The sequence below is a fragment of the Chaetodon auriga genome, chromosome 11 (assembly GCF_051107435.1).
Source record: "Chaetodon auriga isolate fChaAug3 chromosome 11, fChaAug3.hap1, whole genome shotgun sequence".
Classification (NCBI taxonomy): Eukaryota; Metazoa; Chordata; class Actinopteri; order Chaetodontiformes; family Chaetodontidae; genus Chaetodon; species Chaetodon auriga.
In genome coordinates, this window is record NC_135084.1 from 22,450,280 (window position 1) to 22,477,685 (window position 27,406).

General features: G+C 45.6%; 1 protein-coding gene across 2 annotated transcripts; it reads right to left on the minus strand.

The window, feature by feature from the left end:
• Positions 1 to 723: 723 nt before the first annotated feature.
• ugp2b (UDP-glucose pyrophosphorylase 2b) lies at positions 724 to 27,400 on the minus strand. 2 transcript variants are annotated; one of them, XM_076742470.1, is made up of 10 exons: positions 27,121 to 27,400; positions 23,500 to 23,627; positions 21,679 to 21,786; positions 12,269 to 12,454; positions 8,955 to 9,088; positions 6,102 to 6,399; positions 5,803 to 6,000; positions 3,697 to 3,939; positions 3,408 to 3,512; positions 724 to 2,722 (listed from the first exon to the last, which is right to left on the minus strand). In XM_076742470.1, exons 2-10 carry the CDS (start codon positions 23,596 to 23,598, stop codon positions 2,615 to 2,617), a joined length of 1,479 nt encoding a protein of 492 aa, XP_076598585.1. In that variant the 5' UTR covers positions 23,599 to 23,627; positions 27,121 to 27,400; the 3' UTR covers positions 724 to 2,614. The 2 variants fall into 2 exon arrangements, with proteins under 2 accessions (XP_076598585.1, XP_076598584.1); XM_076742469.1 differs by lacking the exon at positions 27,121 to 27,400 and adding an exon at positions 26,181 to 26,343.
• Between the last annotated feature and the right edge of the window lie 6 nt (positions 27,401 to 27,406).

Consider the following 27,406-nt stretch of genomic DNA (forward strand, 5'->3'; position numbering starts at 1 on the left):
CATGAGCACATTTTGATGAACAGGTTTAATCTGTATGAAAACAAGTGTAAAATATCATTTTACACTTTGGCTTCTGTGCTGGACTATTTCCCGCCTGCTGCCTGGAAACGTGTTATATCACAGGCGCAGTGGAATCTCGTCTCAGCAAAGTTTCCCAAAATGTCAAACAAACAGAAGTGTGTGTGTTCAGCTTTGTTACAGTGTGTTACTAACGGGACCGACTGTGTGAGGCTGCTGCACCACCAACACCATCAGCTGCAGGTTAACGCTCAGTTAAAGGGCTCAGACTACTTCCTGAAGCGAGCTGTGTGCTGCTCTTTAAAGGAGGAGCTCACAGTCGCTGACAGACCCGTCAGTCTTTGTCCTTCAAGTCTTTTCTTTTGTTAAACAGAAAACTCAAACCTCTCGTCTGTGTTGTTTGTAGAAGTTTGAGCGTTGAGTGGGTTCATGTTGGTCTTTGTGGCTCCACCAGTGAGCGCTGACCAGCCTCAGGGGGGCAGTAATGAGCCCATTACGGCACAGAATGAACCAGATTTTGCCTCACAGACACCAGAGTTTAAACTGTAACACTGATATTTCTTTGAATAGACATGCTTTTATGTCTCAGAGATATGTAACAGTAAAGTTCTTACAGATATCCAATATGGCTCCTTTGAGTGACTTCCTGTTTGTTCTGTATGAGGTTTCTGACGAATGCAGCGACACAAAGACGACACACGCTCATTACTTCATATTGCACTTTATTCAGCTCTGAGGAGGCAGAGCTGTTCCGGGCTGAGACCTCATCACCTTCACAGATCAACACTTATTGCTTTCAGGCTTCAGGCCCGCGTGCGGCGGACCCATCTCAAGTATTCCCACGCTGAAACTTTGTGTCTTAAAAAGCGTCTGAATGCGTGTGTGCAAACCAGCGCTGCAGGAAGTGCGGCGCTTCCTGTCTGGCTTCGTGTGTGGAGAGTTGATGTTGAATGATACGATGGATCTGACAGAGATCTTTGACACAACATTAAGGTCAGAATGTGAGCAGACAGACGGGAGTAAAAACAGAACAATAAAGCACAACATTGTCGATATTTTTCATCGTTACGTCACAAATAAAGGCCTTCGTGTTAAACTGACGTCGCGTCAGTCATGGCGTCGTGATCGCGCCTGGATTTGGATCAGTCTTCAGCCAGGAAAGCTCTGAACAGGCAGAGACGGAGGTGCTTCAGGCAAGACGTGGACACGTGTCCCTTTCTCCTCTATGGCACAAACTCCAGGAGGCCAGACGAGCTTCGTCCGGACGCTGGAGGTGTAAACACATCCGGAGGACGCTTTTATTTCTGAGCACAGACTTCATGTCGGGATGGATTTCTGCATGATTCTAAAAACCAGATCGTCTGTGTGAAAGTCAAAGACTCTGCAGAGACTCACTGTGACTGTGCAGCTCTGCAACTTTAAGCATCTTTCAGCTGATTTTGGGGGGATTTCAAAGTCACAAGGTAACCGCTCTCATCAGTGTGACAATCAGCTGCCTGCAGAGCACCAAACACAGAAAATCTGAATAAATGCTTGTTTCCATCCACGATTCTCTGATTATCAGCGTGGAGTCTGGAGCTGCAGCATTTCTGTCTGTTTAATGTGTTAATTTGGAGAACGAGACTCACAGATCTGATGTTTTTGTCTCTTCAGTGGACGTTTGAGTCACGGGGCGCTAAAAGTTAGCGAGTAGCTGTGGAGCATTCAGCTGTTCGCTGGTATCTTTCCCTCAGGAGCTAAAAGGAGCACGAATATCGGACTTCTGGTCTCCAGACGAGGCTCCACGTTACTGATAACGTTGTTCTGTCTGCTGGATGAGCAAACAGGCAACGTTTTGATACCAGATTCACCAGATCGACTGAAAGAAAGTGTTATGTCGATGTTGTGTTCACAGTTTGTTGCCCCCAAGTGGCCAAAATTACAATAAAACAAAAACTAAAATCAGTGAATGAAGGTTTAAACAGAAGAATTCCCAATGAGACATTTCCAAATCTGTCTGGCTACACTCGACAATCCTCAGCGGATCATCGGAGGCACAGTCAGTCCAGAGAGGAAAACATGTCTCAGGTACAAATCAATTAGAAGTAATTTAACCATGTTCTTAATTCATTTGACTTCAGCGCTCTGTGGAAGTGCACGCTGCGGCTGCATCAGCAGTGCTGAAGAGCGCACTGAGGATGAAGACGACCATGAAATCCTGTTTGTTCTTTGACGTATCGCCTCATTAGTATCCCAGAAATTAACATTAAACTGTTGTTCCCCATCAGCTTTGGCAGCTTTGATTTTCTGGCCAAGAGTTGAAAAAGAATAAAAAATAAAGTGTGATTTGTCGTCTTCCTCTCGATCATGGGTAGAGATCATTACGGTGAAGCTTTGAGTAGCTCATTATTAAAATTATTAAACGTTTATTTCCCATCTTACACAGCCTGTAGAGGGCAGTGTCTCCCAGCACTGCGCTGTGCAGCCACACACACCCTTCAGGGAGAAGCCACTTCCTTTCACAACCTGACACACAGGTCACATGATGGGGATCAAAATCACTAGGTCACATGATTGGGGTGAGGGGGGGAAGGGGGGGTGGGGGGTGGAAAAGGCGTTAGTGGTCCATGATGCGGAGGTTGCCAGATACGATTTTGTTTTCCAGCATGGAGCCGGCCGGAATATCAATCCGATCTCCGTGGTTGGCGATGATGATGACGGTGCCCTGGAAGGAGGAAGAGCGATGAGTTTAGTTGTTGTTTGTCATCGGAGACACAGAGGACAGCAGGAAGACACTCTGGACGCAGGATTTAATTAAAGCCATAAATCAATGACAGCCACCCGCCGGCAGAGCCAATCACTGCCACCGACTGTGACACGGGGGGTGGGGGGTGGGGGGGCGGGGGGGTTACGTCTACTCTCCTCAGTGTATCAAAGTCATTTTGTGTATTTTTTCAGAGTATTTTTAGAAATCACTCATTTTACTTTGAGTCACATGAAAAAGTCCTGATGAACCTCAGAAAGCAGCCGGTTCACAGTGAAGATCGCAACCTTACGAGTTTTGGTTGAAGCTGTGAAACGCTGGTTAAATGCACCACCCGGCGAGCACGACAGGACACTCAAATCAAACACACCCACAGCGCCGTGCATGCTGGGTCCAGCTGGAACGTCCACACCCTAAAGCAGATCCTGCTTTACTGTTCCCAAAATAAACTGCTGTTGCTGCTGTTAAAGCGTCAAAACGTCCCTTTTCACTGACCGTCAGCCATCTTGTTTAATCGTCTGAGCTTTGTCCTCTTTTCTGGTCAATTCTAGTGACGTCGCTCTTTTATCTACGCTCACTGTTACACAAGTTGTACTTTGACTTGAGTACACTGTTCCAGTCCTCTGTCCGTCTCTGGTTAAGTTACCTTGAGTGACACGTTCTTCCCGAAGGTGACGTCTCCGGACACGGTCAGGTGGTCGAGCTCCAGCATGTCGGGGATGCTCTCGAAGCGGGTCAAGTACTCCTGAACCTGAGCACAGAGGAAGAGGAAGTTTGCAAACGAGCTTGAGTTTAGATCATCTCGGCTCGAGTTAAGATTATTCAACGAGACCAAATTGCGTCAGCGTCTGATTCTGTAACCTTGAAGTCTTTATCTAAGACACTGTCTGAGGTCGTCACCAGAATAAACTCTGACAGCAGCAGGTGTTTTTTACCTTGGTGAAGACGCTGCCCAGCTTGACGTGCGGCGTTGTTGGGAACTCTCTCTTGGGGCTCATGGTGAGCGAGCCGGCGTCCAGGCTGTACAGGTTGGACATGACCAGCAGCAGGTCCGACGTGGTCTTGACGGGCAGGAAGCGGCTGCGAGGTACGTTGATGCCCAGCGCGTTGTCGAAGCATTTGATGGCGGCGCCCACCGCCGTCTCCAGCTGCAGGACGTTCAGGCCGCCGTCGAGCGTCTGATGAGCAAACGGAGAGAGGAGGCGTGTTGGCTGTTAGGGAGGAGTGACTCCAGTGTACCACTCACCTGTTCGTGGACGCTTTTAGTGCCTCTCAGAAGCACGCGTGCACGCAGTTTTTCTATGCATGCAGCTGAAGTTCTGTACAACAGGAACGAGCTGCTCTGCAGGCTTTGTGCCGCACTCTCACCTCGGTGGGACCGCACACTTATGTAAAGCGACACAGCTCTGCACAGTTATCACCGCTTACATAACACTTGCTGTGTCACAGTGTGCACTTCTGAAGCCTCGGGCTGGAAAATGAGACCCTTAGGCCCCAAAAAAGGCAATAATCAGGAATGAGGCTGCTGGGGTTTGGCAGTGAATTTATTACACTGGTTGTGGATTTGCATGAGGCAGGCGCACTGTGAGTCACATCAGTGCAGATCTGTTTGCTGCGCTGCTTTCAGCAGGAGCCTTAAATGTACGCTTGAGCAAATGGTGCCAATCCACAGAGATTAAAGCCGACTGATGAAGCATTCGCTCAAACTTCTCCTTCACGTTCATTCACGCAGCTCGACTTTGAAAAAGAAACGTGTGAAAATGAACCGTGTGCAAATGCGAGCGCTGGATAAACAAGCTGAGTCAGCAAAGAGGACAGCGAGGCAGAGGAGGCCTCTGACGTTAAAATCTGTCCCTCCTCATCGTCCCACACAAACACAAACAGCTTCAACCGGAGTCCAAGTAGGACAGACGAGTCCCCGGAGAGGCGGCCAGAAAGCTGCATCTTCTTTTCTCCCCTTTGTGTGCAAAAAAGCTCACGTGACAACAAACGGCTGGAGGAGTGGAGCCGAGCGGGACGGCTTTAAAACGCTTGGATTTTTCTTTTCAGCGAGGTATGAAATATTCAGAGGTGGGGGTCTCTGTGGAGGAGAGCGCTGCAGACATCTCTCCGCTCGGCTGTTCACAGCTGCGCGTTCTGCCGCCGCCGCAGGACGGACGTGTAAGAGCTGACAGATGATGTTACTCTGAGCCTGGCTGGTTATTGACAGTGAATTGTTTCACGCGAGCATCTTTTTGCACACTCAGGCCTCCTGCTGTGACTCGGCCCCTCACACATGGATGAGCAGACAGCGGGTTATTACCAGGACATTTATGAGTCCTTCCACTCCGAATTCAGTATGCTGTACGCTGAATTCACCACGAATCCTTCCTGTTTGCAATGTACCTTCAGCTGTACAGAGAACTGTCGCCGGATTACTTTGATGCTGAAGAAAACGTAAAAACTGCAGTTTTCTGTGTTTTCTAAGTGGATTTAAGGATGTGGATTCAATCAGGACGCTGGAGGTAAGTGTGTAAGTCCCCCTGAATCTGAAACATGTGAATCATGTCTACATGTTCAGATTTGACTGAGTAATGTCTGTGAGAATGAACAAAGGAAGATTTTGGGTAATTATGTCTACAGTCTTAATCTGCGACTAAAATCCTTCAGTAATCATCGCGGCTCATCTGACTCGACGGTAAACCTGACTGCACCTCAGAAACTCCTTCATCTCAGCTTAAAAAATTACACTTGTCGGAGGAAAACTACTGTCCCTAAAAGTAAAATGAGGACAATTTAGATCATAAATGTGAGTGACGGATACGGCGGGACATGAGGACGGTTCCAGAGACAGACAGATTCATCAAACCTCTATCTCGTTCAGCTGATTTTCGTGTTTTTCACTCACTGATTAACCGTCAGATTCTTTCACAACTCGTCCTTTGGATTTACACATAACCGTCAACCTGAGCAGCGGCTCAATAACGCAAACATCTGATCTGTTCTGACGTGATGTGGCCTCATGAGTCTGTGACTTCCCTTTCCGTGCCTTCCTCACTCACCTTGGGGTTGACTATGATCTCCAGGTCCATCGCCTTCTGCTCCTGCAGCCTCTTGATGGCAGCCAGAGAGACCCACAGGTTGTTGGTGTTGAAGATCTTGAACTTCGAAACGGATTTGAATTCGTCTACATGAGCCTTGGGGACCTGGGCGATCTCCAGCAGACGCAGCTTCCCGTCGTACTGGATCAGCGTTCCACCCTGAAAAGCACAGTCCGCCATTTTACACCACGATCGATGTGTGTGTGTGTGTGTGTGTGTGTGTGTGTGAATGCTTGACTTCAAAGCTCGGCTCCACGTACCTTCACGTCGGCTCGCGTCTTGTCCGTCACCTCCATGACGAACTCGCAGCGCTTGCCGTTGGGCTGGCTGACCAGGTGGTGCAGGATGTGGAGGTCGACGGTGGCTCCCAGGTTGTCGATGTTGGACACAAAGATGTACTCCTTCCCCTGCGCGATCAGCTGGTCCAGCAGGCCCGAGTTGTAGAAGCTGGCGTAAATGTCACCGTGGCCCGGAGGGTACCAGCCTTCGGCGTTCTGGCCGTTCATGCTCTGGTTTGTGGGCACGGGGAGGAGGGACTCTTTGTTGATGCGAGGGTATCTGGACAGAGGAAAGTCCACGATGAGACCAGCCATCGTGATTTTCTTTGTTTTAACTTCACTTTTTGAGATTATTGGCTCACAAACAAACACTCAGCTGCACCATAACTCTGCATCATCAAAGCGTGGAGTGATGGAGCTGAATTTAATCCACACGTGGGTCTAGAAAGGACTGAACCCAAATTTAAAACCTGCATTTATTCATTTTGGCCACTTGGGGGCAGTGCAACAAGCTGCAAACACAGCACTGACATTTTATCACCTTGAACGCTTGTTATGGAAAACATGTTAGCAAATCAGGCAACAGTAGCATTTACTGAGCTGAGTCCAACGTTCACTCTGCTCATAGCTCTGAATTTGGTCTCCTCCAACTCCTGATTGGACTCAAAACTGATTCAAAGCTCCACCTTAAATTCACCAGCTAGTCGCTAACTTGGTCTGTCTGCCGTTTGGTGGCCGGCAGGTAGTGTGCAGTGGGTTTTTTTTTGGCGTTGTCTCACTGAAAACAGCTGCGAAAATGATGCAAATCAGAGCTGAGCCTGAATTCAAACAATGAGCTCCATTTCTCCATAGAGCTGTGGAGTTAAGAAATAATTTTTCATGTAATTATTTGATCTACTGCTGAAGTACAAAAAGAAATTAGAGCAAACAGAATCTAATCCAAGTTCTTCATGTCTGAAAGGCCACGACGTCATGAAATCTTTAATACTGAGCAACCCTGATAATAAATACGACATTAAAGTGTCCTTTTTTGTGTTTGATGACACCAGATGAACTGTTTTCCCTCTTTCTGTTGGCATGTTTAAGGTCTTATCTCTCAGCCGCCCGCTGCAGCGCTGTAAACCTCAGACTGCATGCGCTCAGCAGACAAACAGCACAGACAGAAAACGCTTCACGTCTGAGGGAAAGCCGTGGAAACTTTGTCAAAAAGCAGCGCACCAGGTGCAGTGGAAATCTCTTCTTTTCATATCACAGCAGGACTTCAAACGGCAACGTCAGGAAGTAAAGTTTTCAAGTGTTTCCAAGAAGGCAGATGAGGCAACAAGCCAAAGAGTCCGAGCCTTCATCGCGCTCGGCATTAAACTGATCAAAGGTTTCTAAGAAGGATCTGCGTCAGGTTGAGTTAGCGAACCTCGTGGAGGAGCAGCGCTGAGTGGGAGCTGGCTGTGTTTCTGGCAGTTTGAGGATATTTCAGCGCGCAGATGAGCTGGTCAGGTGAGAGGAGGCTTTTTTAAAGGAGGTCTAATTCCAGGGAAGACGTTTGAGACCAGAGCTTTGGGTACGAGCTCGTGGATTTTATGTCACCTCGCACCAAAGCCTGAGAACATTTTGTTATGTCCACACTTGCTTTTCCAGGACTCTTGGATCCAGTTTTTCTGCTTCAGAAGGATCCGTCGTTCTTTGCAGAGGACACAGGAAAACGAGCGTAGATCTTATCAAAGACTCCAGAATCATATTACACACGTATCACATGGCAGTGCAGAGTTACAGGACAGGGATGTTTTTTACTCTGTTCTCATCTACTGCTTGTCCTAAATTATTTTCATCTTATCACATCTTTCTTTTTTTTATCCATTTTCAGCTGTTTTATTCTGGATACAAGGAAACAGCAGGCTTTAACAGCTGCACTTAGCTGGATTTGAAATGATCTGAATTTTTTGCCTGTAAAACACAGAAATAAGATGAAAAACAGGCTCAGTTTTAGACCTTTGAATGAGTTTATTTGTTCTGTCCGTTTGTAGCCTGGGAGCTTTGTTTGGCTGACACATAATGAAAGGGGCCGGACGGTTTTGGGATTTGTCTGGTGGATAAAAAGCTAATTGCTTTCCCTCATCAAGTGGAACACCAGATACTGGCTTTAATTCGCCTTTTATGAATTACTCTCACGACCTCGACCACAGACTTCTCTTTGTTCTTCCACTGATTGACATTTCAACATTCAACCACTTTCTCCGTGCTGACAGTAAAGTCTTGAGCTTCAGCCCCCCCCCCCACCACCACCACCGCTGCCCTTTGTACTGCACACATAACATACAAGTACTCTAAATAATTCAAGGCAGACAGTAAAAATCAAGTTCCACTTGACTGACAAATTGGAGACACCCAGGCATCAAATCTTAATGTCTTTCTTCATACATTACATGACATTTCCTGTCCGGACGAGGCTGTTTCTTACTCAACTCAACTCAACTCAACTTTATTTATATAGCACTTTAAAAAACAGCCACAGCTGAAACAAAGTGCTGTACAACAATAAAAACAATAAAATAAGTAAAGTAAAACAGAAATAAACACTAAAATGAATGTTTTATTGTTTTTAAAAAAAGCTCTTACAGCTACAGCAGGCGATGCCCGCTGGCTGCTCAGATACTGAAAACAGCTGTTTCTGGGTTAAACACTGCTGACTGATAAGAGTAATGGCCAATGCTGATGCTGACTTTTGTGTAACGTAGCACACGTTTTCTCCTTGCAGATTAATATCTGGTGTGACGGAACAACGAGCCGGATCAGTGTCACACATGTTTGCGCTGCCATCCACTGAGCATGTTTTCTCACCTGCTCTGGTTAAAGGTGTGTATCTTGACCGGGTGGTGTGTGTACTTCTGCAGGATCTTCTTCGTGTCTTCGTCGGTGTTGAAGGAGTTCATGAGGACCAGGGGCACGTCTGTGTTGTAAGTCTTGTTCAGGTGCTGCGGGACGTTCAAAAGGCAAACACAAGGTCAAAGTTTCAATGAACGTTTATGCCAAAGTTTTGTAAAAGTTCCATAAATATATTTTTAATATCAGTCCTAAAGATGGTGGACAGGCAGGTTTTGATAAGAGGCTGACCATCATGTGATCAGATAGGGTCATTTGTAGCACATGACTGCTGCGCCACTGCTAATGCTCAGGATGTGTTACTATGAGGAACACAGGACGAGTAGAGCTTTGTATGGATCATAGTGAACACTGGAAGAGAGGAGTCGATGCATAGCACTCAACATTTGTGCGTGCAGGTGTGTGTGTGCATGTGTATGTACAGTATATGTGCTGGTTTAAGTGTGTTAACGGTTAAAGCAGCTGGTTTTGTTAGAGGGGTGACGTCAGCTGACTCTTCATCATTACAACATGTAATGAATACTAACGAGAACAACAGCCCAGGAGACGGGTCGTGACAAAATTTCTGTAACTTGATTGTGTGATTAGAATGAATGTAGAGGAGGAGAGTAATACCTGGGGAGAGATGGAGGCAATTTCTTTACCCAGATAAGAGAAAATTAAAGTGAGCGGAGGAGGAAAATGAGAAACAGGATATGAATCAGCGGGGAGAGGCTGACGTGACGAAGCTGTTAAAGAGTTGACATATTTTTGTCATTAATAAACCCAGACACCGTCCGCTCAAAGCAAGCGAGCGGTGACCTCTCATCAGCTAGACGAGTGCGTGACTGTGCATGACTTCATCACACCTTCTGTGGACCCGTCGCAGCACTTCAGGATGTTAACGCCTTCACGCCAACAAACATGTTTTCAGAGAGCTGCAGAGCACTGGGCCGGGTCAAACGGCACAAAATAAAACCAAAAAAAAAATTTTATACGCTTTTGCCTTCATCTGACAGTCGTAGTAGAGATGGAGATTGGTGGTATAACCATCCTTGAATCATTGACATCACATTTCCTGGAGTAAGATTTCAGTATTTTTGCTTAAAAAGCAACTGATTGATTATCAGAATCAACTAATCCAATAACTGACTAATCAGCTGAGTCTGCAAATACTGAAAGCAGCCTGAAAAATACTCACAATAGGCAAATTAAAAAGTCCTCACAGTACCAACGTTCCCTGAAAAAACTTAGGATTCAGTGTCCTGATTTGTAGCTTCGGTCCTGTAGTAACACAGTGTAAAGTGCTTTTGTAACTCGGTAAAAAAAATGTCTTAATGTTGACAGATGATCTTAAAAAAAAGGTCTGTAGGTTTAAGACATCCTGACCAAAGACCGGCATGTCAGACTGCGACCGCCACCTTTGAACAGAACGCTTTTATACTCAACTTTCCAAACCGAGCAGCCGCAGCAACAGGAGTCACTCAGGTGAAGGCAGTAGATCTTCAGCAGCCAGGTGGCGCCATTCCAGCAAGCCTGAGTTCTGTCCAATCGAGCGTGGCTGTACCGGGGCTGCGAGGGGCGTTCTCACACAGGAGCCCCGTTTATGAGAAGGTGCGTGTATGGGATCCATTTTCACTCTTTTCTAAATAGGCCGATTCAGCCGGGAGGTAATCTGAGCAGACCTGAGCACAGAATGGAGAGCAGTGTGCGGGGGGAGGACGCGTCCCATGAGGCCGTTATGAAACACACAAACACAAAGCAGGCACACATCTCCTATATAAACTCAATTACACAATACGACACACACCAAGACTCTGGCATCGTCGACTCGACAACTCCCAAAACTTGAGCCCCACTCCAAAGCGCTGCTCGTGAAGCTGTGCTGACGGTTTTCTTCATTCGTGACTGAACCAGCATAATTGAATCAAAGGACCAGAGGCACGGCTGATGTCGGGAAGACGTTTTTTTTATTTATTGTACATGTCCTTTCCACACGTATGTTCACACACACGCACACGCACTCGTCTCCTCCGGCACACAGCCTCCTCTGTTTCCCTGCCAACCCGGCGGACCTGCCCGCCTGCACGCCAACAGATCCTCTTTCACTACGACTCCCCCCAGATATCACACTGAACTCCTTTCAAAAGACCTTCATGTCTCTCCCCCGGCACCTCGCACACATGAAGTAACAGAGGCTTGTGCCTGGAGGTGATACGCACGCAGCATCGTGGAGAGAGAGGCAGAGGAGGAGGAGGCATGTGCATCCTCCTCAATCCTCTGATATGTTCTTCTGAACTGTTCCAGCTGTGGCTAATAAAGAAAAGCTCCTGTGCTGTGATGGGCTTAAAAACACCACGACATCAGAGCGACAAACACTGCGGTACGCAGGGCAGACGTCTGGATTACATCAGAAAATATGTCACATCCTGCTCGCCTGCCTCACCCGTCCTGACATCACAGCCACGTCATGTGCGCTGGCGTGGTAACCACATGTTCGAGTTAGGCAACACCTAGCGGACGCTCCTCTGAGCCGCAGCGTGAATGTGGTTCGTAAAGGAGGGCGGCGCTTGTGAGAGAAAGGAGAAACTTACAGAGTGTGAAATTAAAGCTTTTATCCAGTGATGGATTTACGGGCTGAGGAGGAAAGTCTCATGACAGGAAAGAAACGGGAACTCCCAAAAGGCGTCAGAGCAGCCTGAGCTCATCCATCATTTCCTCCAGAACCAAGACGCGTAAACAGTTTATTTTGTTCTTCTGCCTGACTGAAATTAGTGTTTTCACCAATGAGGTGAAAAGGTTTTTTTCTGCCTGCTCTGCTCTGTTAAAAAGTGCAGATCTTCCACTTAGCTCATGAGTCTGTCATTGGCAGACCTGCTGTGTTTCTACACTACATGGAGGCTGAGCACACGATCTGCTGACAGCACCATGAACTGCACATCACTCGCCACGTCTCCAGGCCCGATTCATAAACTGAGCAGAAGATATTACAGCGCAAACATGGCGATAAAGTTTCGCAAATTAGTAGAGTTTGCCCTCATTCTGCACTTGATGCCCATTATCCATGTGGCAAAGTTTAATGCGCGCAGACAGCTGCCCAGTGAAGACGTCTCTACGGGTCCTTCTGACTGGCAGCAGGTCACATGACTCTTTGCCTCTGTCGGTCTTTTACTGACTACAGTCTCTATTTTCCAGCTATTGAACAAGGAACCTTCGAGGTAATCACATCTTACAAAGAAATTCTTCTAATCTCCGTCTCCCGAGGTCTTAAAATCGTGTGCTGATTTCTGTACCTCAATCTGCTGCACAGTGAGGTCCAGGAAGGTGTTCTCGTTGCGGACACTGATCAGGCTCTTGGGGCCCTTACATCCCATGCTGGTGCCCAGGCCCCCGTTCAGCTTCACCACCACCAGTTTGTTCAGGCTGTCGGCCACGTTGTCCGGCAGGCCCCGAGCAGCGATCTTATCGTAGGGCTGGATCTGGAGGAGAGAGGGAGGCGAGCACAGGGTCAGAGGAGCAGCTGAGGAGCCGATAAAGCGCTTTCACAGTCAGCTTGATTGTTCCTTCATTTTTCACTTTCAGTTTGATTCGTCTTTGGGTGCAAAGTGTTCAGGACTTTTCTGGACTGCACCTCCAAGAGAACATCTGTAAATCAACAACGGCAATTCAGATGCTTTTTATCTTGGATTTTACTGCTTGTTGCAAACAAATGTATTCCTGTAATGTATCACCAAGGAAAAGAGTGTGGGCTCATCGCTCAGCAGCTGAATTGACACAAAAACACACAAATTGTTTATTCAATTTCCTGCAAGGAGCTTTTTGAAACAAGACAACGCTGCATAAAACAAAAGAGACACATCACACATATTGAGGCATGTTTTTGACTGAACGATGCAGATAATCATAATTATAATGATTTCACACACAACACAGCTGGAGTCAGATGCAGTCTTCAGCACTTCTGTTGGCGAGGCAGCAAAAATCTTTAAGTAAGGTGAACATGTGTGTGTGAGGCCACATTAGCGGGTCGATATTACAGCTCTCACATCAGCGTATTCACACATCGTTTATCGACTTCCTTCATTCTCTCCCGCGGAGCAGGAAGGAGTGAAGGGACGATACGAAGGAGGACGTGGCCGTCTGAACAATAAGACGTCTGTGAACCAGGAAGCAATGTCATCCTCAAACTGAAGGTGAAACGGCAGCAGGATCAGCTCTCAGTGCTAACGCACTGCTTTCCACTGCTGCTGTGTCTCTCCTGGAGTTCAGTGCAGCTTGAATGAATTTAGTTCTTTGCGAGGAATTCTGAAAAACTGCGAGCAATGCGCAGGGTCATCCAGGGACAGCAAATCCTAACCAGATGTTACACCAGCTTTTTGTTCTTGGGGAGCGAGGGAGTGTGTCAGAGTCAAAGCTGTGTGTGAGTTTGCCTGCATTCTTAAAATAAAACGGTGTCTCAGATGGTGTGTGTGTGTGTGTGTGTGTGTGTGTGTGGTTAAGAAGAAGAAGAATCGGGGGGACATTCCCCTTTATTGTCACACACATGCACGGAACACTGCACACGAGGTGAAAGTTGTCCTCCGCATTTCACCCATCCTGGTCGTCCCTCCCTCCAGACCAGGAGCGGTGGGCAGCCAGCCCGGCGCCCGGGGACCCATCTCGCCGTCACCATTGGTCAGGTGGTGAGGTGGGGGTATATTTTAAGGATACCCCAGGTGAACACGGGGAGAACATGCAAACTCCACACAGAAAGGCCCTTTTTTCCTCAAGCAGCAGGCACCGAAGGCATGATACCGCAGCGAGAATCGAACCCGGGACCTTCTTGCTGTGAGGCGACAGTGTTGCCACCATGCCACGGGAGTCATCCTGTGTCCTTTCCTGCTAAAAGCACAGAGTCGCCAATCAGTCACAGCAGACGCACAGCAGACCTCCTGATGGAAACAGACGGCCTCTCCTCTGGTGTTTACCCCCCCTCCCCCGGCTCGACAGCCCCTCCTCACCCCCTCACTTCACACCACACGGAGGCATGAGGTTACAAACACAACACACAACCTCCGCTCAGCTGCTGCTCCCTCACGGAGGACAAAAGATGTTTCATGGTGGAAAGTTGTAAAACATGTTGACTGAGTTGCAGGAAAACACTCACTGTCAACATGCATGTAAGTGTTGACTAATGCAAATCCCTGCAGGTCCTGGAAAATGAAAAAAGAAAGCAAAAAAACAAGGGGAAGGCTGTGTGTGTGTGTGTGTGTGTGTGTGTGTGTGCTGTCACATCCCCATCCTGCCCCTGTACCCCCACAGCTTCACAGATGTTCATTTCCCTGTATGGCCTGAACAGATGGGGCTACTTTCCTCCTTTCAAACAGTGAAAGTTAACAACACAGCGGCCTGCAGGAAACACTCTTAGACCACTTCACTCTATTTCTGAAGCCACCAGCTTCAATGCTGACTGCTGTACAGTGTTTTTGCTGTTCACTCTGACTGACAAACTGCTGCCAGCTGCAGGAGGGAGCACCTGGGAGACACTCACAGGACATGTCTTCTAGAGCGAAGAGGGACCCAGCCATGGATTACAGCTTTGGAGTGACATAAATACAAGGCAGAGGGATGCAAAATGTTATACAACTAAAATATGGTTTGCACAGCTGTATTTGAGGGAAGATGTCTGCAGTCAAACTACGCTGTTGGAACCCAAGAGCACTGGAAGCTGCACATGTTGTGAACAACCCTCGTAGAGTAGAACACATGGAATCTGCACTGATGGTCCAGCCTCTCTCGTAAGAGCAAACAGGGTACCACAAGTTCCTGAGCTTGCCTTATTACTTCAAATCTACATTAATCTAGTAATATAATCCGTTTTTATGCAGATGATACAGTCTTGTACGCCCATGGCTATTTTCCAACTGCCTTTAATGTTCTTTAGACATCTCTGCAGACCTCAAACTTGCACTTGAATGACAAAACATGTTTGGCTTTTCTTTCTTTCAAAGATTTTCCACATTTTTCTTTGATAATAAAAACCTACCACTGCACATCAACATCACAGCACTGCTAACTTTCACTTTCAGCCACGCGTGTTGCTGCTGTGAGTAACAGCGTGATGTCATTACATCAAGAGGCTGGAATACTGCCATTATCACTATATGATAACACCCAACCAACACCCGCTACACCTTCACCATCAGGTGACAGCACTGTGTGCCACAGCAGTGTTCTGCAACTTTTCCTGCCAGCAGTGTTTAGGGCAGGCACACATCTCTAACAACATGAAGGTCTCCATTACACGAATGACACGACGCCTTCACTGTAACTTACAGTGCAGGTAAATCCAGTGCTCCCTCTGGTTGAGTCTGATCCAAGTCTTTAAAATATGCATCAGTCACACACACCCAAACACACACCTCGATGAATGGATTACCCATTACCACCGTACTTATCGTGTCACGTCAGGCGGAAGAGCAACATTCCTGCCATTGTTGATTCTGGTGCGTAACTAAATGTTTTGCAAAGAAATGAAGCCGGTTTGATTTTCACTCTGTGTTTTTTGATATCTATTGTGCAGCCATTCGCGCCAATGGGACATCAGACTACTCTATACTGTTTAATCATGACCACATTACAGCTGAAATGATAAGCTGATTGATCAGAAACAGAAACTTAATCTGCAACCATTTGATTAGTGTCCATCAAGAGCAGTGTCCTAGTACCAGCTTTTCTTTGTCGTATGTGATGTGAAGCTGAATGTCTCTGACACAACAAGACATCTGAAGATGTTATTTTGAGCTCTGGGAATTCTTTATTTTGCAGGGTCGCCGGCTAATCAGGGAAATCAGTGTTAGTTACGACTCGACACCACATTCAACATGTCAAGTTAAAGTTAGAATTGGAGGCACTGACCTGAAACTGAACCGCACCATCATGGAACGAGAGGACCGTGAGTCATCAGCATGAGACGACTGTGTTATAACAAAGACACCATTAGGCATACTTGGGCAGTGCATGCTCTTTGGGAGGAGGTGAAGTTGTGCCAGACATCCCTTCTCTGCGTCTCCGTGCTTTTGGCACTGCTCATTATCGTGTTTGCAAACAATATCACAGTCTATTATCTGGTGACTGAGGAAGACGCGCCCGTTGCGAGGCCTTCATCTCCTTCTGCCTGTGTCGACTTCACAACTTGAAAAACACCAAACATATACCAATTAATTACTCCTGCAGCAGGTCAGCCTGTCATCTCCACGAGAAGTGAGTGAGCAATCTGTGTCAGAGCCGACGTACAGACGAACCAGCTGCTGAATAATGAATATGGTTGGGGGAGACTGTGCATCCAGAGGCCGTGTTTTTGGTTTCCTTTCCTCTCGCTCTGTGGGACAGGATGCTGCTTAATGCTGCCTCTTTACCCTCTTCCCGTCCTCTCACACACACTCCATCTCATTACTGTGTGTCGCTGTCATTTTCTATTTCACTTAGCGTTCCCTGTTTCAATACTTGTCTCCAAACCTCTAATCTTCTCTCTGCCTCCGTCTCTCTTTATGTAACTCTCAATTTTACCGTAAAAGCCTCCTCCTTTCGCAATTCATTCATCTTTTCCAGCTCCTCTCTCCATCTTTAATCTTCTCCGTCCTTCTCCTCGGCCTCGTGCAAACCAATGAGGCGGCTCAGATTTGGGGAGCGATGCGGTTACTGTTGCCACAGACCGAAGAGGAAAAGACAGATCAGGCTTTGTGTTTGTGAGTGTTTGGTGAAAGAGTCCAGAACTGAGCGAACAACTGAGGAAGTTTTGTCAGTGTTCAGTGAGATGGAAACCAACGTGGCCAACAAATGCCAGACAGCATCATCTCTGGCATGAAACCAACTGAACCTGTGAGATTCCTGTGACCTGTGAGAAACCTGGATCAAAGGTTGTATTCCTCAACAGATGGTAGGAACATCATATCAGGAAACGTCAGAGCGGATAATTCATTGAGCACACTTAAGTGTTTTAGCAAACAGTTCGTCTCTATAGACCCAGAATTCTGTTTACCAGCTTTATTTATTCAGTTTCATGTTTTTTTATGTCGTGTTTACACTTCTCACAGCTACTTAGATCGAATGCAACAGGATTACAGCAGCCAAAACGGCGGCACACTGGAAATTAACTGATTTATTTCATGTTTAAATCTTTGGAATAAAGATATCGCTTTCTATATAAAAGGCTCATTGCTTTGCAGATCAGCTGTGAGCCATTAAAAAGAGCACTGTTTGGGAAAGTGGTCGGGGCTAGCTGGTTAGCATGCTAACTTCAGCGGACGTCTCTGACATGCCGTCAGAAGTAGGACTTCTTCACACTCTGTTGATTGTTTTAAATCAAAATTCCAGCCATGTCTCGCACATTGCACCTTTAATGCCTTATAATTGATCTATAAAGCAGAAGCTAATGAGCCATTAAATGCATCTTATGAATTCTTTATTACATAGTGTCACCCAAGATAAGTTCCAATGATGCCAACTGACAGAATGACAGCAGTGACTCAATGCAGCAGCAGCAGCAGCAGCTCTTTCATTTCACATATTTATGATGCTTTGTGTAAAACATTAACAGTCAGTCTGATTGTGTAACTGACTTCATGCTTTGACCCAGTGGCTCAGACAAACTGCTTCAGTCACCTACTATCACTTTCACATTTAGTGCAGCTGCCCGATCTGGTGCATCAGGCCACTCTCATGTTGAGACATTTTCCTGTAAGTTTGACCTTCGCAGCATAGAAAAGCAGAAGAGAAGTCCTGCCCATAAACTCCTGATGGGTTTCATTTGGGAACCTGTGTCACATGGCATTTAATGACAGGATGCAAAACTGCTGCATGTGAATATCAAATCACAGGATGGTGAAACTAATTCATGCAAGCTGGTGTGGAGTCTGATCCAGATGAAAACAACGTGCATCATATCTACGCTGCACGACAAGAGCTTTCCATCAAAGTTCGATCTGAACCTGATATTCAGTTCATATCTCCAAAGAGCTGCATCACAGCTGAAATTCATGCTTTGCCACTTCGAGATGTTTTGCCTCAACATGTCTGAAATCTGATCTTAACCCAGAACAATTCACATCTACAGTGTTTTCACTTGTCTTGTGAGTCACTCTGTGCACCACAACAAAACAGACTGGCACAAAGGATAAACCCACTCCTCTTTCACAAACAGAGCAGACCGCTGTGGTGGCGAGGCAGTAAACAAGGATGCAGAGCTGATTTACACACAGTGGGTTCAAAATAAATACTCGCATCTGGTTTATACATTTTTGTTTTGTCGTCTCTGTCGATGTGACCATTTTTTTCCCAGTTAGTAATTCGTGAAACATTTAACTAAGGCCACATGCACGAGACGTCAGAGCCTCACATCACGGACACGATGCTGTTCAGCTGAGTTCAACACGAAGTCACAGCCGACTGAAGGAAAAGCAAGAACTTTCTCAGGGTTTGAAATTCAGCGTGCAAACCAACACTCGTGTACTTCTGCTGCTCCATTTACTCACTGTGCTGCCTCTGACGCTCGACGCTTTGACTGACAGAAAACACTGAGTTCAGACTTTAAAGATCCTCCCTCGGGATCAAAGCGAATCAGATAAGTTGGCCGTTTCTTTACTCGGTTAAACCTTTGTATCTTGTGCTTTGAAGTTCACACGAAACACGGAAACCCAGTGTTCAGGAAACCGAACGGGAGCACCGAAAGCATCCCTGGTGACTGAAAACTAAGGAAGACCTACAAAATGTGCTTTTTCAGAAGAGGAGAACAAGGAAATCCTGCACCACCGACTCAAAGAAGAACTGATGACCTGGCACTTTGTGAGAGGTTGAGCCGCAGCGCCATCAAAAGGAAACTTACACTCCTGTGGTTTGTGTTTACTGCCAGGAGGACAGTGGACAGTCTGTGTATAGTCTACAGAGGTCGACTGTACGTAATGACTGCTGGATCATCTAAGTGAAGCACTGTAAAGACAGTTCACCTGACACTCACAGCGGCAGATGTCTTTAAGGACTGTTGCTAACATCGTTTTTTAAACACCCAAAGTGACAACCTGAAGCCGTCCGTTGAAGCTGTTTGGAAAAGGTCAAGAAATTCTTAGCAGGAGATTGGATGAATTCTCTGTCCATCGCTGGCTAATTTCAACCAATCAGATCAATGAACGTATTTTGTGGTAGGACTCCTGCTGAAGTCAGTCGGGAGTAGAAAGAAAACATGTGAGGAAATACTCTCCAGCTCTGGTATGATTGATATTAAAGCAGCTTCTCTCGCCGTCGTCACACCTAAATCACACCTGTAGCTGCCAGCAGTTCCTCTGAAGACGCTAATCAATGTAAAACAAGTGTAGTTTAACCACAAACACATAACTTGAATTCCGGAAAGATGATCTTGGGCTGGTGTGATCTTGTGGATCCAGTTCTTTCTCTGAAGTGTCTGAGGTGACACACGGAGTATAAAACACTGATATCGCTTTATGATCACCGTTGTTCGATTAATGCATCAAATGTGTCATGCTTTAATGATCTGCCTTTGAGTTTATTGTCGTGTAAACTAACTCTCTATGGCTCTGGGTGTTCGGGAGAGCACAGTGTGTACTGCACTGTGCCGCTGATAAGATCCTCCAGATAACGTCGACATCATTGATGGCTCTGCTGTTACCGCCGCGCTCTTGCCATCAAACGTATTAATTACAAACATTTTGTCCACTCCAGCAATATTCCACACTGGGACGGAACCAACAGGACACAAGGAGCTATAGACATGTCCCATCTGTCATGCAACTCAGAAGGTGCTGTCACCATCGAGGCCTGTGGTCTAGGCGTGTTTAGTGGTGCATATTTTAAGAACACAAGGAGGAGTTGTACTTTACCGACTGCAGCATCCTGAAGCAAGTTATCTAATCCAAGTGTGGAAGGAAATAGCTGCGAATTCCACGTCCGCTTCTGAGCCTCAAACTGGTTAAACTGCCGTTCTGCTATACAATTCACGTCTGGCTCGCTGATAGTACATCTTATCCACCCACTTGCTGCGCTTATATTAGACCGACACACCTTGATAAGTGAAAGAAAAACTTCAGACCCTTCTGTCCACATCACTGGGGATTTCGCTTTGCTGTGTCACCAAAATACTCCTGAACCTCATGACTGTACATCAGTAAAACAGACGAATGATTTACTGTTTTATTTGTCTGGGTCGAGCAAAGCCCAGAAACACGAGTCAAATAGCCGACAGGCCATAATGATAAAAAGATGATTTTCAAGCAGAAAGGAAGGAGCCACCAGTTGAAAAAAGTGACATCACTCTTACATAATATCACTGTCTTATGCAATAGTTATACTTACTTACTTAAATGGTAGAAGGTAACTTAAATCCTTAAGCTGACCAAACAATTACAATTACAGACGCCTGGCAGGAATCTCTGGACTACTATTCAAACTCTAATTATCCACATTTGAAAAGGTTAAATATAGGAGTGGCAACTAACAGTTATGACACATTATAATATGAACTCAACTGATCTGTCATAAAGGGGCTCGAATTTACACCAGTATTGGCTCATATGTGCTTCTGTGGAGTCCAGTCCTGTCTGAAGCTGTGTTTCCGTAAGCACAAAGCGTGAGACTTTATTCAATAAACGGGATATTACTCTGGACCATCCATTCTGTACCAGCTCCAATCCCCTGTTTGCATGTAACCAGTGCTGCTTCGTGACAGCTCATCGTGATGAGTGACAGGTGCTGGGATGGGAGTTTGATCATCCGAGCCTGGGACCAAAAACACACCACTGGTTCAAGGTGAAAAGCTGCATATGGCTGCTTTCATGTTGAGTTTGAACCCGCTTGATGCGACACATCCGTGCCCGCCAAAGACAAAGACAAGGAGAGTCGTGATGGTGAATATGTTCAAATAAAAGGTGTTCAAAGGTCAAATCTGACGGTGTGCATTGGTGACGCAAATAGTCTCAACTTACATAACAATAATTCCTGTGAAAAGTGATTCTCTGAAGCTCTACATCTCGTTCAGAAGTGTTCAAGATGCAGCCAGTGTAAGTGAGAGGTGTGATCTCCGGCAACAAAGTGCAGTTTCATCCCAAAAAAACATTTAAACTCATCATCCAGCCAAACACACTACGCTGACCAATCAAAAGCCCTCATTCCAGGTCCAACAGGCTGTAAAAATGTGTCTGTGGTATGAGCGCAGTGTTTTGATCATGTGACAAATTTCAACACTTCTCACTCAAACTGGACGATCTGGATCTGATTTCCTCACCTCACGTGTATGTGTAGTAACATGCCTCCACCATCACAGCTCCTTGCTTACAGGTTATTTTCAGCTCTGACAGCTGTGTCACCGTTAGACTATCAAGTCTTGATTTGTAAAGATCAACAGATCATTGTTTTTTTTTGTTTTTTTTGCCGACACTTCACAAAGAGACGCGGTGTCTGCGTGGATGCTATCAAGTGAGAAATCAGCAGCACTGGTTAGAATCCAAGCCGTGTTCACTCGGGTATCCCTGATGGCTTTCAGGCTCAGCGTTCTCATGAAAAGACAAAACAAAAGACGGCGTGTGTGCTTTACTTAATCCCTCTGTGTCTGCGCAACACACACCGAAATATTTCACATTTTACTTGATATTTTACGAGCTCATGCAGAGAAACACGCAGAGGCACAGAAAGGCCTCGACAAAGGAACCAGACTCACCGAGTCCTCTGGAGGTCTCTGTATCTTGATCCACTCCACCGACGGACCCTTCACCTGCAGAAATCTGTGGAAAAGAGTCTTGAAGCCCTCAAAGTCTTTCCTGGACATCTGAAAAACACACAGATTTCCTCTGAACATCTGAACATCAGCCACAGTCCTGATTCATCTGCCCGGACGGATGAAAAATGTACTCATTTCTTCTCAGAGAGCCGATCATCCACCAGGTTTCTCCACAGCTTACACTGTGACATCTTTCACTCTTAAAAATCTGGATAAATTGACGACATTCTTGCCGTCAGTGATTCCGCTGTGGTTCTGACTCTTATCTTATATTCCTTTTGTTGTACTTTATTACTCCTTGCTCAAAGTTTCTTATAATGGAGCCGATAATCGAGGAAGTGAAACTTCCATAGCTGCACTTACGGGAAGCCATAAATGACAAAACAACCAGCTGAAAGCCTCAAATGTAAAATGTGGGTTTGATTACCTGCAGTTACACAGTGAGGTTAAACCTGTGCTTGCTGAAGGAGTCGCTGCAGTGAAACATGAATGTTTACTGAGCAAGAAATTATACCATGACATGAATACACTGGGTAAATGTGAAGCTGCTGAACAAGCTCTGCTACACTTCAGCTGGCATATTTGATTATGAGTATGCCATCAATAATTACAAAAGCTGCTTTGTTCACCTGGGACAATAATCATTTCCAAGTACTGCTGTTGCCTGTTTAAACAGATTTCATGATGTGGTTTACAGCCTACTGTAGCTATCAGATCATCATGCAGTAAGAGCAGAAACATGAGATGATTTTAAACAACTTAAATGATTTATTTAGAAACCCTCATCTCCATAACTTCATGCTTTTTTCTGGGTTTTAATACCCTTGTGCAAAATAAGATTTAAAATAGAAAGAGAGAAAAGATAATTCTAACAGTGAAAAGACATTTGAAATGTTGAAAAATGTAAATAATTGACTTCAAATGTGCGTTGAAAACAAAAAAAGAGTTTATTCCTGGAGGGTAGGCGAAATAAATAACCATGGAAGTGGTCTGTCACTGGTCTGCTTCAGTCTCACTCCATCTATTCACACTGGAAACCTGCCCACTTCAACCAGTTTGTGACTGAGAATGTGTGTGCGCTCCGCAGCGATGTGCACGGGGACTGTTCGTTCTTACTGAATCTACAAAAGCTTCTTCCATGAACACCCTCGAGTGAGAGTGTGTGTGAAGCAATGGGCACGCCTGTGTTGACTGACCGTTTTGTCTGAGCATCGCTGTGTCTTTTGTCATCGAGCGCCTGGTTTACGTCTGAAAGAGGCTCCGCCGATCCCTGTGTGTTTGTAGGTGTGTGTGTACAGACGCCCAAAGGAAATCCAAACAGAAAACATATTAAATGATGGTCGGTCGAGCTTTCCTGCTGCTGTTTAAGACCTGCTTTGGATTTTACTCTCAGATAGTTCATTATTTTGCCGCTGTGGACTGAGCGGCTTCCACTCCCAACACCAGAATTCATTTGGGGCCGACAGCAAATCTACGGAGTCCCAGTTGGGCTGGAGGTCTCTAATGACGCAGCTTATTGTAATTCAGTCTGCATGTTTGCTGAAAAACCCCTCCTACTGCAGCTTTATGACGTACACTTCACGTTTGTGTGTGTCTGTCTGCGTGTAGGTGGAACCCTCTTTGGCACCGTGCTACAGTATGTGTCACTTTTGTGTTTTCCCAGTGTTTGTGAGTGACCCCACCACCCTTTAATCGCAACCAGCTGGTCGGAGAGAAACAGAGGGAGGGAGGGAGACGGAGGGCGGGAGCACACGAGCGTACCTCTTTCTCCGCGTCTGCGGTGGTGTCCAGCAGTTTCTCCAGCTCAGCGTGCATGGAGCTCTCCAGCTGCTGCCGCATCATTTCCTGGAACTCAGCCATCCCTTCTTTGGCCACTCCTTTACTCAGAGCTGGACGGGCAAGACGGTGGAAGATGGGAGACAAAGTTTTACACCAACATCATCTGGACCCTAAAAGCTGCTTCTTACCTCGACGGTTGCTCGTTTAATTAACTCAAACCATCTGTCGTAGCGTCGTCTGCTAACGAATAAAGTTATAAAAGTACATTTTTGGATGTTGGATTGCTGAAGGGGGCAGAAAAGTCCTAAACTTCAACAGGACACTGAATCCAGAGGTGCAAAGTCTGATCAATTATTCCATTCAACTCAAGATGCCAAATATTTTTATAATCGATTAGTTTTTCAAGCATGAGTATAAATTGAATGTTTTTTGGCTTTGTGTTGATGAAACACGTCAACAGATGGCATCAGCTTGTGCTCTGTGATACTGTCTTTTTCATTGTTTCCTAAAGGGCCAAAACAATTAATCAACAAATCAATAAAACATTCAACATATTAAACAATAATGAAAATTAATATTAGCTGCAGCTCTAACTGAATCACTGCCACCTTGATGAAGTGCTAAACGAAGATCTGATGAAACTTTCATGAAGTTTTCGATCGGCCTGATGGAGATGAAGAGTGAATGTCAGAAGTGGTTTTAAAACACATATAAGCCTCAAAACTGGAGAAAACCCCAAACAGATGTTAGCAATTAATAAATTGTCAATATCATGAAACATTGATATCAGTACGGACTACAATAAAAAATAAAGGAAGCGAAAGCAAAACATGTAAATGTCAAACCATGTGAAAGTGAAACACTTCCGAGCTGTGCAGCCCTCACCGCTGTGCCAACGTGACCGAGCTTTGACAAAACGACTGAAGGAGTGCGATTACGTCTGAATAACAACCATAAGCCAAATCATTTTTTATTATCAACTGGCCTGTTTAGCTTTGGCCAAACACATTCCCTGCTAGCAAAGTACAGCGTGACTCATTCAGGTGAGAGCACCAATCAAAGGTCACATGCCACGATTTGGGTGTGACAAAACAGCGCAAAAGTGTGGCTGCATGAACCTGCTGAGCCTGTTGGGTTTTCTGTGGAGTGTGAAGTTCACAAAAGAACGAAAGTTAAAAAAAAAAAAAAAAAAAAAGTTATGACATGAAAAAACGATATTAACACAAACGATGTGATGACATACTGGATCAATTATTCACGACTGGGCACCATGATGAAAACACCCTAACCCATTGGAAATAGTCTAAAATGTTAAAATAATGAGTTAAAATAAAACGTCAGTCTGTCTGTCTGTGGGCATTCTTCTCGTTGCTTTGCAGTGCAGCTAACCGCAGTAACTTTACTTCAGAATAATTCACTGCTTCTGGCACACGGACAAAAAAAATAGCAACAGGAAACTGTTGATGAAAACTTGACACCAGCGAGAAGCAGGAAGGATTCACAGTGGTCTCTGCCTTTTGCAATCTCTGGTTAAGCTTTTAATTATTTAATTAGAGTAGGCTCTAATATCTTAAGATTTTATGATACCTTCCTTTAACTTGTGTCATCAAGGACACAAAAAACCAGCTGCCAGCTAACTGCTGTGAGTGTGTTAAGTCTAGATGATCCACGCTCAATAGATTCATGATAGCGCTTTAGAAGCTGGAACCATTCATCTATTGCTTAATGGATTTACTACATCAATTCATTGTTTAGTCTATAACGTGTCAAAGTCGTGATAACTGTGAGATTGTGAAAGCTGCACAATGTTTGCCTCACAATCCATTTTAATTACTGACTGATTCATCAAAATCAGTCATTCAGTTGTTTGACTGATCGTCTTAACACTTCTCCAGTTAGCTGGTCAGTCTGACAGCAGGCAAACTTTATTCAGGGGTCCTGAAGACCTGAGAATTTAAGAAAAACTGTGCCCAAAAATCAGCTGTCATCCTCACATTAACTGGCACATTTGGTTTGTCTACAGGGCTGAAAGCTGTATTCATGGCAGTGATGTGCAGTCTGCTGATGGCTGGCTGCGTCTCAGACAGCACAGACGGGATGTGTAACAAAACAGGAAATACAGAAAAACAAAAACACAGACGTGTAGCTGATCAAACAGCAAATAAACTGCAGAACCTGACCAGAACTTCACCTGACTGCCTTTTAAAAGGTCCACGCAGGACTTCATTCAGCTGTAGACTGATCAGAATCAGTCACAAATACCTGAATTGAATTAATCAGGTCCATATGGTGCGTTCATGTACGGATTGGAAGGGCCACATTTCATAATTCACACTTCACCACACTTCTCTGATGCATTCAAGGGATACAGCGTGTAGTCGGCAGGGATAGTGGCCAAGTGGTAACGCGAAGGATAATGTAAGAAAAGAAATAAAACCAATCACAGTGATCACATGTGATGGATCAGTCAGTACGTGAGCTTCAAGTCTCTTCTGAAAGGAACGAAAACCAACCATGAAAACACATCTGCACAGAAAAAACTAAAATGTTTGGCACTAATGTGGATGGTTTATCAAATGCAACGTAAAAAAACACAGCAGGTATGGTCCTTTAAATCCCCTGATTGGTTCATAGTAGCGCAGACCCTCCACATCTCTACTTACCTAGATAAAGTGCCATGTTTCAGCTGCCAGGTAGCGACCACTTCAACAATACATGCGGCCAAATATCATAAAATAAATCCAAAAACAGAGCTTCAACTTAAATTTCCCAGAGAGCATTCACCGAACATACATCCCGTACATAAATAAAAAAAAGTTTCCTTGAGGTATCCTAAAAGCCAGTTGGTCCTTCATTCAGACGTCCACAACCTCTTAAGTCCATTCACAAGTGAGGCTCCGGAGGACGTAAAAGAGCAGAAACAAGGACACATGTGTCCGCTCACACTTATCTCTCTGGACGGCAGCCAGACGTCGTCCGTGGACATGAAGCTGGATCGTATCTAGCAGGATCTTTTTATTGCTTGTGGTGCCTGCCTCTCATTTTTCCAGCCCCAATACTGTAAACCACGTCACAAATCCTCAACCTCTGGTCATGGTTTTTTTTTCTTTCGCCTCGCCCACGGCTTTCATTTTTATTACCTTATAGCCAGACAGTCAGCGATTCTGGGCCCCTTTTCACACCTGTCCGCTCGCACTGTCTATAAACATGCCGTCAATTATTAACCGAGGAGACGCACGGTGGTCTGTCCGTACGCAAGACCTGCCTAACGGGGAACTTCAGAGACTCGAGGCTGCGGAAATGAATGACTGATGGGGGGGTGGACGGAGGGAGGCGGTGTGTTGTCGACTTAAGAAACAATAAATATTAGCGCTTCCCTCGGGGAACAGCTTTGAGGAACGCAGACAAGTCAAATCAACGGTGGTACCGTGAACACCACACGAGAGAAGACGACCGTTTCCGATAAATTTATGTTAAAACCGTTGGGTTGCGCAGTAGTTTCGCAATAACTACAAGATACGACCCGAAAAACCCCTCGCATTAGAGACAGGATAATGTCAGGAGACGAGGTGACTGTTTTCATATTTAAAGCCGTTTTCTTACTGTGTGACTGCAGGATGCTGGCGGAAGAAAAGTCGATGGGGTCGGCCTGGTCCTGCGGGTCTGAAGGACCACAGCAAATCCCGCGGAGGAGGCAGCGGGGAGCGCGCGCTGGGTTTCAGTTTTTAACGGGTTTTCACCCGAAAACTCCGCTTCCGCTTCCTTTCGATAGAGCCGAATAAAAATCACGACAGCGTACACATTAGAGAAGTTAAAAAAGGTGATTAGTTTGAAGATATTTTACACTACAGTGCCATTCCTGGAAGGGGCGAATGGGAACGTTACAGGA